General features: G+C 40.2%; 1 protein-coding gene across 1 annotated transcript; it reads left to right on the top strand.

The window, feature by feature from the left end:
- Window positions 1-1501: 1501 nt before the first annotated feature.
- Window positions 1502-9797, top strand: LOC135479497 (tenascin-X-like). The gene is made up of 6 exons (XM_064759359.1): window positions 1502-1658; window positions 2174-2368; window positions 4066-4155; window positions 5825-5947; window positions 6509-6625; window positions 7182-9797. The coding sequence occupies exons 1-6, from the start codon at window positions 1598-1600 to the stop codon at window positions 7256-7258; spliced, it is 663 nt and encodes a 220-aa protein (XP_064615429.1). The 5' UTR covers window positions 1502-1597; the 3' UTR covers window positions 7259-9797.
- The last annotated feature ends 4288 nt before the right edge of the window (window positions 9798-14085 follow it).

The following is a 14085-nucleotide window of genomic DNA, read 5'->3' on the forward strand; positions in this document are numbered from 1 at the left end:
AGTAGGTTTCATTTTTATTTATTTCAAAACTAAAAACCTGGAACACCTTTACACAACTTTGTAAATCGCATTCCCGATAATGGTCTTTGTAAATGACAATGTCGTGTGAAGTGCTTTTAGATGTCGTGGTTAACGAGAACACTTACAAATAACTGTTACGAAGTTTTGTAGATTGCTCTTTGGGTGACAATCTGTGCTTCTCAATGAACAGTTCATCATTTACGTGCCAAAGGTAGATAGATTCAGTTCATCATTTACATGCCAGAAGTGGATATATTCAGTTCATCATTTACATGCCAAAGGTGGATAGATTCAGTTCATCATTTACATGCCAAAGGTGGATAGATTCAGTTCATAATTTACATGCCAAGGGTGGATAGATTCAGTTCATCATTTACATGCCAAGGGTGGATAGATTCAGTTCATCATTTACATGCCAGGGTGGATAGATTCAGTTCATAATTTACATGCCAAAGGTGGATAGATTCAGTTCATCATTTACATGCCAAAGGTGGACAGATTCAGTTCATCATTTACATGCCAAAGGTGGACAGATTCGGTTCATCATTTACATGCCAAAGGTGGACAGATTCAGTTCATCATTTACATGCCAAAGGTGGATAGATTCGGTTCATCATTTACATGCCAAAGGTGGATAGATTCGGTTAACCATCGAACTTACCACGTGTGACGTACAGATATTCACACCATACTGCCGAAAATAAGTGATCATCAGTGAAACTTAGACTTCGCTCTTGACCACTAGGCCACGGTTCGCTCCGGCTAATAAGTTTAAATAAGTGACTCTCCTTACTAACGGAAAAGCGGTTTGTGTCAAACACTTTCGTATTTTTGAACATTTCCAGATAGGATGAAACTTGTGATTTGTAAATTATTACATATACATGATGATTCTTTAATTTCAAACGTACCATTCTTCCAATCTTTTAACACAATTCTTCAATTCAGTCCTCTTGTGAACAGCCCCGTAGCAGTCATGTAGCTACACTTCTTCGCTGGCCCATTCGTTTTATTTCACCGTATCTCAACAATCCTAACGCCTTGGTGACAGGTGCTACTGTTGCTAGTCTAACGTTCGTTGATAACCATGTGTCACGGCGGGAAAAGCCGTCAACAATCTGCCAAAGGTCAGTGGTTTACACCGTGCCCTCTGGATTCCTCCACACACAAACATGTCCGATATCGTATAAGTGAACAATCGTGAAACGACAATCAGCAACCATCCGTACACCATCTGGCAGGCATATGCACGCGGACCACTTTGTAAGACTACGTCCCATACAATTCAGTAACGAACTAAGAACGTATATAAAGTTATAAATTAGAGCGGACTCATTGCCGTCAACAGTTTTCTTTAATGACGGCAAGAGGTGAGGAATGTTTTAGGCGAATAAAGTAGAGCTATATCCAAATAGTGTTCTATAGTAATTCCAGCGTTTGTCGTTAATCAAAATATGCGCAATCAATCGATGTCTCTTCTCCAATAGCCGCCGGTTACGGGGAAAAATGTAAAACGGCGGCAGACTGTGATGAGTCCAAGAAACTGAATGTTTGCCAAAAAGTCTCCAGTACCTGTATGGAAGGGGTCTGCATGTGTTCGCCAAAATTCAAATCTTCTGACGGCATCTGTATCCCAGGTATGTTCATATCGTTATGGGGGTTTCTAGATTTGACATTAGGTCTTTCTGCCGAGACGTCGTCCTTTGATTACGACTATAAGATATCGGCTAAAAATCAGCACGTATCAGTATTTCACTAAGGTAGCGCTTTGGTTAATTTGCAGTTGACATTAATGCATTTTCCTCCCACAGCTCTGCTTAAGCCATAGTGCCTGGGGCGTGTAACTTGCTACTATTTAAGCAACTACATGGTCAGTTACAAAGAAACTGAGGTAAAGTGACAAGGGGCCGAATTTCACCGGTTACGTGCGACTATTTGTACATAAATATTACGTGCCTTAAGTCTTTTGTTAAATATATTTCATCCGATATATGCTTTATGTTAATGTTTTAATACATAAATATCACCTTGTGGTAGGTACTCTGGCTTGCTCTCTATACTGGAAGTCTTTCATTGCATGTATGTCATCTGATATATACTTCACTTTTGCGTTTTGTTCGCCTTTAATTCTCTTTAATGTTATGTTTTGTAGACGAGAACTTTTCCGTGGTGGGAGATGTGTGTCAAACCAGCACTGTAGTGGTCAACGGCGAATGTAACGCTCAGACAAAAAGGGTCCAGTGCGAAGCTGGAACCACAAATGTCGGGAACTCTATCTGCATTGGAAGCAATGAGAAACTTCTTGGTGACGCGTGTGGAACGGGTGATTCGTGCTATAGCTACTTCCGTGAGTCGTACATGTACATACGATAGTGCAATGCCCGCTGCCACGGTTTGAAACAGTCTACTCGTCAAAACAGACATTCGTATACCAGCCGTCAACCAAAATGAACGTCGTTGCAGATCAATAATCACAAGGAAAATTCTCAAAAAACTAAGAAGTCTATAATGCCATGCCCACTGTAAAGGTCTTTGTATTAGAAACTGTTTCACTATAATTAGCCCATTATGGAATCCAAAGAAATGTCAAAAACTGTTTCGGTGTAGTTATAAGTCTCCGAAATGTATTTTTTTCTCTAAAACACTGGACTCATATCTATTAAAATGTCTGGTACAGACACAATTACTGACATACAGCACACTATGTAAAACCAGCGCAGCGACGACAGTGTGACAGACAACATTGTGAGTGAGTGAGTGCTTGGGGTTTAACGTCGTACTCAACAATTTTTCAGTCATATGACGACGATGACATACAGCACACAGAGTAAAACCTGAGCATTCACGACAGTGTGACAGACATAAAGCATACAGAGTAAAACCACAACGGCGACAACATTGTGAAAGACAAACAGTACACAGAGTAAAACCATAACGTTGACAACATTGTGATGGACATACAGCACACAGAGTAAAACCAGAGCGGCGACGACAGAGTGACAGACGAACAGCACAGAGTAAAACCAGAGCAACGACGATATTGTGACAGACATACAGCACACAGAGTAAAACCAGAGCAGCGACAACACTGTGATAGACATACAGAACACAGAGAACACTGTGATAGACATACAGAACACAGAGTAAACCCAGAGCAGCGACGACATTGTAACAGACATACAGCACATAGAATAAAACCATAACGGCGACAACATAGTGACAGACATACAGCACACAGAGTAAGACCAGAGCAGCAACGACATTGTGACAGACGTACAGCACACAGAATAAATCCAAACCAGCGACGACATTGTGACAGACCTAAAGCACACAGAGTAAAACCAGAGCAGCGACGACATTGTGACAGACATACAGCACACAGAGTAAAACCAGAGCAGCGACGACAGTGTGACAGACATACAGCACACAGAGTAAACCAGAGCAGCGACGACATTGTGACAGACATACATCACAAAAAGTAAAACCAGAGCAGCGACGCATTGTGACAGACATACATCACAAAAAGTAAAACCAGAGCAGGGACGACATTGTGATAGACGTACAGCACACAGGGTAAAACCACAGCAGCGACGGCACTGTGACAGACGTACAGCACACAGAGAAAAACCAGAGCAGCGACTATATTGTGATGATTGGCAAATGGTCACGCGCAATGAAATACGGACTCAATATACATCAGTGAACTCTATTTTTTCCTGTAAATGTTTAAATAGTAGCAAATTAAGATTGAGGTCAAGAACTGAAACACAAATACAATTCAAATGTTTTACTCTAGGCAGTTTAAAATTTATACATTGATTCTATGCTGCAGAACAATGTATCAACCATGGACCTTTCGTGCTCTAAGTTAGGCTTACTAATTTACATGTTGCTTAATGAATACAATTCTTGATTTACTATCATTTTAAACCGTCTGAGCTATTTCACTAAGCCTTTTTAGGACACGAAATCCTATCTGAGGATGTCAGAGTTGTTACGAATTTCTGCTTGTATTATTTCGAACTTGTGTATTTTTTCCATTAGCTGGCCAGTTAGCGCAGCGGGCCCAGTGCTCAGGAGGCGTTTGCGGCTGCGCAGTCAACACCATCTGGGAAGGGACCACATGTCGACCACGTAAGTATGTCTTCTGTATCATTACGTGTCGATCACGTAAGCATGCTGCTAGAACTATTGCTTCTTGAATCCTTACTGCTGAAAATTTTGCGTCTTGAACACTTGCTGCTGGAATTCTTGTGGCTTGAATCCTTGATGTTTGAATCCTTGCTGCTGGAATACTTGTTGCTTGAATCCTTGCTGCTGGAATTCTTGCTTGTTGCAATTCTTGCTTCTTGAATCCTTGCTGCTGGAACTCTTGCTTCTGGAATTCTTGCTACTAGAATTTTTGCTGCTTGAATCCTTGCTGCTGGAATTCTTGCTTCTTGAATCTTTGCTGCTGGAATTCTTGCTGCTTGAATCCTTACTGCTGGAATTCTTGCGTCTTGAATCCTTGCTGCTGGAATTTTTCCTGCTTGAATCCTTGCTGCTGGAATTCTTGCTTCTTGAATCTTTGCTGCTGGAATTCTTGCTGCTTGAATTCTTCCGTCTTGAATCTTTGCTGTTGGAATTTTTCCTGCTTGACTCCTTGCTACCCGAATTCTTGCTGCTGAAATCACTGCTGCTTGAATCCATGCGCCTCGAATTCTTACTGCTTGAACCCTTGCTGCGGGAATTCGTGCTGCTGGAATTCGTGCTGTTTGAATCCTTGCTGATGGTATCCTTGCTGCTTGAATCCATGCTGATGGTATCCTTGCTGCTTGAATACTTGCTGCTGGAATTCTTGTTGCTTGAATCCTTGCTGCAGGAATTTTTGCTTCTTGAATCCTTGCTGCTGGAATTCTTGCCTCTTGAATCCTTGCTGCTGGAATTTTTGCTTCTTGAATCCTTGCTGCGTGAATCCTTGCGTCTTGAGTCTTTGCTGCAGGAATTCTTGCATCTTCAATCCTTGATGCTGAAATTCTGGCTGCTTGAATCCTTGCTACTCGAATTCGTTGGGACAGCCACCCACCGACTACGCGTTTGATGTCATATCTTGAACATCGCCTGCCTTTACCTACATGTGCATCACTTAAAACTGATGCTTCTCTTTTGTATTTTACCAGCTTTATTAACCAGCTATATGTTATATAATATCGCTAGCCAATCATGAAGCGCGATAAAAAGTACCTTAGTCGGTGCGGATATGTTATCCGACAAGTGGCGTTTGGCAGTGCATACAGGTTACAACATAGGAGGTGATCAAACAAAAGAGAGAAACTCTCCAATCTGCAAAAAAAACCATGTCTGTAGTAGCTAAAGACTCTCGCCTTTCAGTCGCGATGACACACACGGTGAGAGTTTAGACCCAAGGAGAAGGAATTTGTACATTGCCCAGTTTTTACTGCTTATATTAGTGATATTAATGACAATAAGTTATCGCATGTTTAGTACTCGTCTTCCACCATGACGTTCATATTGTTCATATTCAGTAACTTGCCAAACGTGGGTGGTTTACCCGTGGCAATTTTCAGGTCAAAAATTCTTGAGCTTGCAGGTAAAAAGTAATGAAACAAATGATAAATAATATCCAGTTGGAGAGGCGGTATATTGTTTTAATTTGTGATATCGCGTTTTTTATAAAGTTAGACTTCGAGCCACTGTCAGGAACCGTCTATAAAAATGCAGTGTGACATTTTTCTCATCTAAATCTATGTATATGTGTACTTGTCATTACACTGTTGCCCCTCTTTCGGTTTCGTTTTCTCAGGTCGGTTCTCAGACTCATGTAGCTTAACGTTGCAGTGCTCCGCTTCCCATAGCTGTGTCGACGCCAAATGCGTATGTAAGAACGGCCAGAAAATCTTTATGGATTACTGTTTTGGATCTGAAGGTAGGTTGAGTGAAATATACCTGAAGTACTATATAATTTGAAAACACCTCCCCCCACCACCACCTTCATCTTAGGCACACGTACGTTACTTTATCGGTGCATTCTTCCACCATTGTTCATCGTAAAAGCAAAACATAGATGTCAATCGGTGAGAAATTTGGACGTCGAAAGAAAACGTAGAAGTTAAGTATTTTAATAAAAAGTAGTTAAATAAAAAAGTATCACCATCGTCTTCGGAAAAACAGAAACACTCGTGGAATGGCATGTTATTCTAAACAATGAATGAACCGAACATGCCAGATGTCCCACTAACCCTTTTAACAGCGTTACTTTTCATTCAGTTCTCTGTGAAAAAAAATTGTGAAGGATTGAACAAACGTTGATTATGATTGATCAAATGCGCGTATTTGACTGACAGCTCGGAAATGTTTATAAAACGAACGACATATGTTGAAGGGCATCATTTATCAGTTGTATAGTCAGGAAAGCAACTCTTCAGTTTACCCATATATATTTCATTTCGTTTACCTTAGCTCAGCATCTTCGTCTTTTTGTCCACAGACTATGGTCAGGTGGCCGAGAAATCGAACTGTACTTTCGAGGCGAAGTGTGCTCTTGGGCTTAAATGTGCCACATGCACAGAGAACCCTTACCCCACCTGCGTCAAGATTGACTCAGGTATGATTTCTTGTACCTAGAAGGGGTGGGGAGAGGTAGAGGGGTCGTCCTGGGTTGTGGGATCGAGTGGATAAAGCTTGACATATTACCCAACCATCAAGGGTTATGTATATATACACATCAATTGTTAGAATTTGGCCCTCGTTCGTTTTTATTAAAAGACAACAGCATGGAGGAAGACAGAGGAGCAGCAGTATCATGCATGGCAAATAGCCACATTTAAGCTGTCAGTTTATCTCAGCCAGGGTTTTGCATATGTTTATATATATGTAGTAGCAACTTACGCTTGTCCTAGAACCATCGCGTGAGTAAAATTAGACAATGAAATGAAGTGATGAGATGTTAATTGTAATCAATAATACGTCATTGGTCTACAGTTACTCAAAATCATGTGCTGTCATCACGTCAAAATACTGTATAAGGCCAACGGCACGAGAATGGTTGGTGCACCAGCCATATACAGCCTCATGCAGGCATACCGTATGGGACTATTCTCCATGCTGTAGCCTGTTACATTACTAGTGCAATATTAGCCGTTTTTTAATTTCTGTTTCAGGTGCTCCTAGATCTGCGTACCTAGCTCCCTGGATCGTGGCTGCTCTTATGATGAGTCTTACAAAACCCTTTTTCTAAAACTCCAAGACACCAGAATCGATGCCTGTTGGAACAAAAATCTCACTTCTACAATGCAACAGTTTCGTCTCGGTATAATCTGAAAAAAAAAGAAATGGGTAACTTACACGACTATTTCGCCCGAGTGGTTTTGACACGCGCTCGGGAGGAAGGGGGGTGGGGGGTGTTGTGGAAAGGGAAGGAGAGGTTGTGGAGACTGATGCACCATGATCCGAGAACGTCATTTTTATCTTTTGCTGAAAAACAGTGTGAGTTCTTTTTGGAAATATCCAAAATGAATTATAGCAATGACCTAAAAGTTCCATCTTTTGTTTCCCCAGGTACAGTGCATGTTTAGAAGTCTTTGTCAAAAGGCCCTAAAATTGGTTTTTAAAACTAAAGTTGGAAATCCTAAAAGTTGTTCTTCGAAGATGCACTGAATCAAGTACAGCCATTCTGAATTCTTTATTTCAACCTCCAACACTCAGCTACATTGTTTGGATGATGCCTCAATAGGAGTCAGCTACATTGTTTGGATGATGCCTCAGTAGGAGTCAGCTACATTGTTTGGATGATGCCTCAATAGGAGTCAGCTACATTGTTTGGATGATGCCTCAATAGGAGTCAGCTACATTGTTTGGATGATGCCTCAATATGAGTCAATTCTTGAGTGATTTGTCCTCAAGCCATAACAGGACATCTAAACGGGGAATGTCCTTGTCCTTTTGGCAATGTACGATCTTGAAATTAGACTGACCAACTCCCAGGAGCTTACCTTGTTACCTGTGCATGGCAACTCAAAGCTTTTTCAAGGGACTGTACCCATATTCGTGATCAAAGTTTCATTTCGGTTCCTTTTCATGTTTATTTGAAGACAAAAGCGTTAAAAAAACCAAAAATGAATGAATCATTGCATAATATTGTCAAAGATGTATCCCTGATATATGGCAGACACGTACTTTAGATTTTATCTCAGATGACAGACTTCACAATGAGTTACCAAAACTACCCCATCTACCTCCACATCACATAGCATGGAGATTGCGCCAGTTAACTTAACAGTCATCGATGGCTCTGCAAGGTTCAGGTTTGAATCGCTATACTATACGATTCCTTACAATGTAACCATGCTAGTCAGGCCAGTGCCTTCGTTGCCATTAAAATTTAAATGTTACTGATTAAACCAAGTCTTAACGCGGGTGCTAGTGTCATAGGCACTAATGGGAATTTAACTGTGTTTTTTATGATCTAGCCATGTATATGGCCGCTGAAAGAAAACATTACGCAGGCGCATGGGCGTCAACGACACAGGTGAAGCATTAACAATGAGTGGTACATCGATAAAGTTGAGATGACAGGTATGTACAGCTTTACTGTAAGTTTGTGGTCAGGGAATGGAGGAGGATCACGTGACATTTATTAGATAACGATTTGGTGAATTCCACAAATCGTGTCAAATGGTGTTTATCCTACATTCATTCGACTTCTCTAACTCGAAAAGTAGGTAAGGCATTCACATCGTGTGAACGCGGCTTTACCATTTGTTGTGCCTATGACTGTTCACATATATACTCTCTAGTGCCAACTTGAAAGTCTTGCACTGCATTTGTCGACGAGAATTTGTGTAGGCGACTGACAATGATACCCGTGAGGGTGGAGACCTAAGTCGCTTTCATAGAGAAAACAAAGGGGAGAGATTTACTTCAGCATGACAAGAAGTGATATTCGATCACATATATGTCTATTTGAATCACGATAAAACTTTGATTCAGCCAATGGTTAAGGCACAATATTAAGTAATCAAAGAATTAAGGTAGCCGTATATAGATAATATGGGCTCGACTATGTTGGCAATGAATTTTTCGATTCCGTGGCAAATTAATATTTTCTTGCTTTCTATTCGTAAACTTGTAGGTTCTGTTTGGTGCAAAACTGTAAACACGCTTACAAAAGCATGCTGGAGTAAGAGATTAAAATATCATGCTCAAACCCCCGTTTTTGTCCTCAGCTGAGTTCATACCTTCTCCATCATCTCAGATTCGTAGCAAAATATCACCAGAGCACGCTCCCAGAGGTTTGTGCATTGTATCTGAAATGAGCACAGCAAGTTTAATAACCTTATGTCTTTTTCGATTTCCCATCGATAAGTGTTCAATGGATGTTGTCCTTCCGTAGTTCAATAAAAATGTCGATAATTGTGCCATACGAATGTACATCAGTAATTTTCAGTTCTGTATATTTAGACCTTGAGACTATAATGACCAGGACTATGGTACAACGTTGTAAGGTTGTTTCGTAGAACTGTAGTTAATGTATTCTTAGTAGAATTTTTGCAATGTAAATTTTCCTTGATGACTAGCTACGTTTCTGCGTCGGTTTCATGTTGTTACCTGTGGTACAGGTGAAAATTATGTCTCATTTCCTATATTTTTTGCTTTGTTTTTTGATTTTTTAAAGTTTTTTTGTAGATTTTTTGGCTTTCATGGGCGGTTGTAAGATTTACGCATATGTTTTGTGATAAGTTTTCAATCTTTATCAATAAATGTACGTTGTAATTTGATGTATTCTTGGATTTTGTTGTTTTTTTCAGTAGATTTTCATTAATTCTCTTCCAAAAATTTACAAAGAATTGTATAATTAAAAACATTTATACAAGGCTGCTAATTTCTGAATGAACTCTGTTAGAATCGACTGATTATTCATTCTAGAGTGGAGAAACAGTACATATTAACACCGCACTCTCCGTTATCGCTCTGGGGAATACCATAGTCCAATCCCCTTGTCGGCCAGGTGCCAGTAGTATAGAGCTTGCACTAATTGTGTGAGTGAGGCATCGTGTCTCGTGGATGAGGATGGTTTTTAAGCCAACACTCAAAAATATTTCAAAAAGACCATCACGGTTAGTTTTATGGCTGGAGGAAGCCGGGGTACAGGGACGTAAACTTTTGACGGTTTTCTGACGGGCTATCCCACACTTGATGCACAGATATATGTATCTACACCATACTCGTGGAAGACAAGTGATCTTAAGCGAACTTTGTACTGCGCTAACGGTCAAACGACCGCTTATTGCTACCAATATTCCACAACAGATCCAACCGCACTAGATATGCATGGAGTTTCAGTCGGGCAACACTACAGACGCAAGGCGATACTCTCGTGATATGTGACGGTGTATCATACAATTAAATCTGCATGTTAAAGCCGAAACAAGGAAACAAATACTTGCCTTATACTTCTACAACAAGTCGGTTTCGTTGGATGTGGTTTCATTTCATCGTTTAAAAATGTACTGTGTATGAATATTGCACCCCTGTAGCACTGCGGTCATTGTGTACACGATTTAACCGTACTCCGTTCATGCGGCGTCCAGCATGAAACCGCAAGAACATAGCGGCTGGGTTAGAAATCATGTTTTGTGATACCTCATTAAACAAAGTCCTGAACGATATCCGCAGACAGGATATAGCTTCTCCATGTTCGTGCAAACAGCATCGGTGTGACGTATATCTACAGGTACCATGGCCGGTGGTTTACATCCGAACCTTATCCGGTTGCTAGTGCACGTAAATTTTCTTGGGAACAATTATCAAAAAAAAATGATAATAATAAGAAATAAATCAGTGAGTTCGAAGATGATTTGTTTCTTTCTTGACAACACCTATCAAAATAAATTATAAAATAATAAATAAATAAATGTATTACAAGATGATTCGCTTCTTTCTTGAGACCACCGGAAAAAATAAATTATTACAAAAATAAATAAAAAATGTATTAGAAAATGATTTGTTTCTTATTTGAGAGCACCAATCAAACTAAATTTTTAAAACTGAACAACTACCCAACATGTGTCGTACAAATACCCACGCCATAGTGAAGGAAGAAAGATGGTGGTCAACGAATTCAAGGACGCCGTCAACTGACAACTGTCTCCACCATAGCTCAGACGAGAATCCGAATAATGTACAGAATAATGTATTAGCAAGATGAATTGTCCCAAAGTTCGCTATCAGTGAACATTAACAAAATTATACTGATCCTGAATCAGAATCAGTTAAAGCATGGACCACACAGATGCTTATTAGATAGACAGCTGTTACCACAGCTGAACATAACTGTTACCACAGCTGTACATAGCTGTTACCACAGCTGAACATAACTGTTACCACAGCTGAACATAACTGTTACCACAACTGTACATAGCTGTTACCACAGCTGAACATAACTGTTACCACAACTGAACATAACTGTATCACTGTCACCATAACAAACTGTCGACAAAATTACACAAGTACAATGAATGGGTGTTTTCAACAGAAAATTGAATATGACCATTGACGTCAATAATTATTTTAGAGTTGTCCTGGAGGTGGTGAGAAAAAAACATATTCACTCCGCGTGGAATGTGGAATAATAGAACGGTTGACCTCAATCAAGTGGCACAGAGACGATTGTAAAGCTTGATTATGTCCACGATAATCAATGCCGAAATGCATAAAATTTCCTACACAAGGTACTGTTGTTGATCACCGTTACTAATGTAAACAGAACTCAAGCGTGTGGTTAGCCGCTATAAGCGGCTCAGGTGTCGTCCAGGTACCTAGGGTAATGAAGTCCACAGATCGATAGCCCGCTGATCTGCAGGTAGAGGGGTATGTTGAGTTCCAGCCTTTCTAAAAATATCCATAAAGATCAAACGAAGTCTCATAATGTCCAGTCTAGGGTTAAACTTGAATTAATTCCTCAATTTTCCTCCTGAAACAGAACATGGAAGCTCGAAATGGGTTTGAGTTGATACAATGTTCTGATGACAACGTGATAATAGAACATTATTATGATTGCACCTCTTCACCCGATAAGTATGTCGCCACTTGACATTCTTGACAGCTATGAACGCTCTGATCCTGACAGCGATGAACATATAGTATTTGGCACAGTTCTTAACACCTGACAGTATCACCAAAGCATGTACGGTTTATAAAAACACAGCTAGCTAGCGAACAGCTCACCACTATGACACCTTAAACAGCCTTCTAGATCCCCTAATCATTCACAATGAGACATAGGTATACAAAACGCTCAACGGGAACTTTCTATCAATCAACAGCAATGTTAATAAACCATTTATCACACGTCTAATTAGCATTGAATTTTTCGAACTGTTGTGTGTTACCATCACATTCATTAAACACCGCCGTAATATGAAAACAAAACACTTTGAATGAATGAATGAATGGTGAAATACCGCAACCCTGTTTTGTCTGCGTGTACGCTTGAAAGAAAGTCAGAATATTCTACGTCGAATCTTCTCTCCTATACCGCATATGCTTAGATGACTCACAAAGACTACTACACCTGCTTGCCACTGAAAGCGCCTCGCAGCTCTTTACGCGGTCGATAACGTCTTTAATCTTCAGTGGAGACCCGTTTGTCAAGTGTTCACCAATTCGCTACATCTGAACTAGAAAATTCCTGTTGGTGGACAAAGCATCCCCAGGGCCTGGCCCTTTTGTATTGTTTTTCTCGTTATTGTGGTGTTAAATGTCTTGATAACACAACATTCCAGACCAGTAGTTATTCCAGACCAGTGACATCTATTACATTTCTATGGACGTCTCTCTACCAAACTCCGCTTGGGGGCTGGTGCTACTGGGCGTGTAAGTTGCTATAGTTTAAGCTTTTACGTTAACAGTTTACACGTACAATAAAACCATAACTCAGGTGATTAACAAACAATCGGACTCCACTGGTTATGACTGACCATTTTACCCATTATCACACTGCTATAGTTCACTCCATATCACTGCTTTACACTTTCCATTATACAAATATCCATTGTTGAAATTGAATAGGTCACGTGATTTCATAGCGCTGGCAAACCTACACTGGTTTTTCCAGCTTGCGATGGCAATTTTTTTAAAAAGCGCGAACTCACTGCCAGAATAGCGATAAGATGGACATAGGGATTAAAAAGAATTTCATGATTCGGTATTTTTTTTTACATATATTTTAGATAGAGACAGCCTGTAAATGAAGTATAAATTAGGTCAAAGGCAATTTCATGAAGATTCAAAATATGCTTTTCACGATGGATTTTGGGGGTGATATTGAACGAGCTGAAGTAGGGTGACGTTTCAGTTTTTTTCTTGCTGATATAAAGAGAATACTTGGTATATTTCCATTTTAAATACGAATATGCTTCTAGTACGAGTACACTAATTATGCAGATGACATTTAGAAGATCAATGAAACGATGGCGTCACTTTCAGCTTTTTTTGAGACAGCTAAAAATCTCAACCTTCATTTGCATTTTACACAATGTAAAAAAAAAAACATATGTAAAAAAAATTAACACAAAATTGTCTTTTAAGTGATGCGTCTTGTTCTACTGAAGAGGTGGCCAAGTGGCAAGTGTCCAGCAAGCCTTGTACCATTACATGTACACGTAGTCTCAATACTATGAAACTGATGACAGAATTACCCCATTCAATTCATGCGGGGACAAGTCTCATGGTTAATGCCTATCAATCTGTTACTGACATTCCGGCGTTAAGCATGCCAGTCGCACGCACGCTCGTGAGTTGGGTACATCTGTGGCATGCTAACAAGTGGCAGAAGGAGTGTCCGTGTGCTGGTCAGGCTGACTGGTCTCCACATGGTCATCTTTCATGACTAACTCAGCCTGTGAGTAAACTCACTGTGCGTGGTCATTTGAAATTGGGCCACTTGTTTTGAGGAAAACAAATCCATCACTATGCGAACGTGCCCATAAATCGTTTGCCTCGGGTTCGCTTAAAACGAACGAAACGAACGCTCACTCAATCGATGGGTGTCGAGTTCGCTACCTT

This window comes from Liolophura sinensis, chromosome 12 (assembly GCF_032854445.1).
Source record: "Liolophura sinensis isolate JHLJ2023 chromosome 12, CUHK_Ljap_v2, whole genome shotgun sequence".
NCBI lineage: Eukaryota > Metazoa > Mollusca > Polyplacophora > Chitonida > Chitonidae > Liolophura > Liolophura sinensis.

Excerpts from the sequence above, each read along its gene's own strand:
- LOC135479497 (XM_064759359.1), top strand. The coding sequence starts at position 1,598 with ATGGAAGGGGTCTGCATGTGTTCGCCAAAATTCAAATCTTCTGACGGC. Across the intron at positions 2,369-4,065 it reads TTCGTGCTATAGCTACTTCC|CTGGCCAGTTAGCGCAGCGG; the intron begins GTGAGTCGTACA and ends TTTTTCCATTAG. Across the intron at positions 5,948-6,508 it reads TTACTGTTTTGGATCTGAAG|ACTATGGTCAGGTGGCCGAG; the intron begins GTAGGTTGAGTG and ends TTTTGTCCACAG.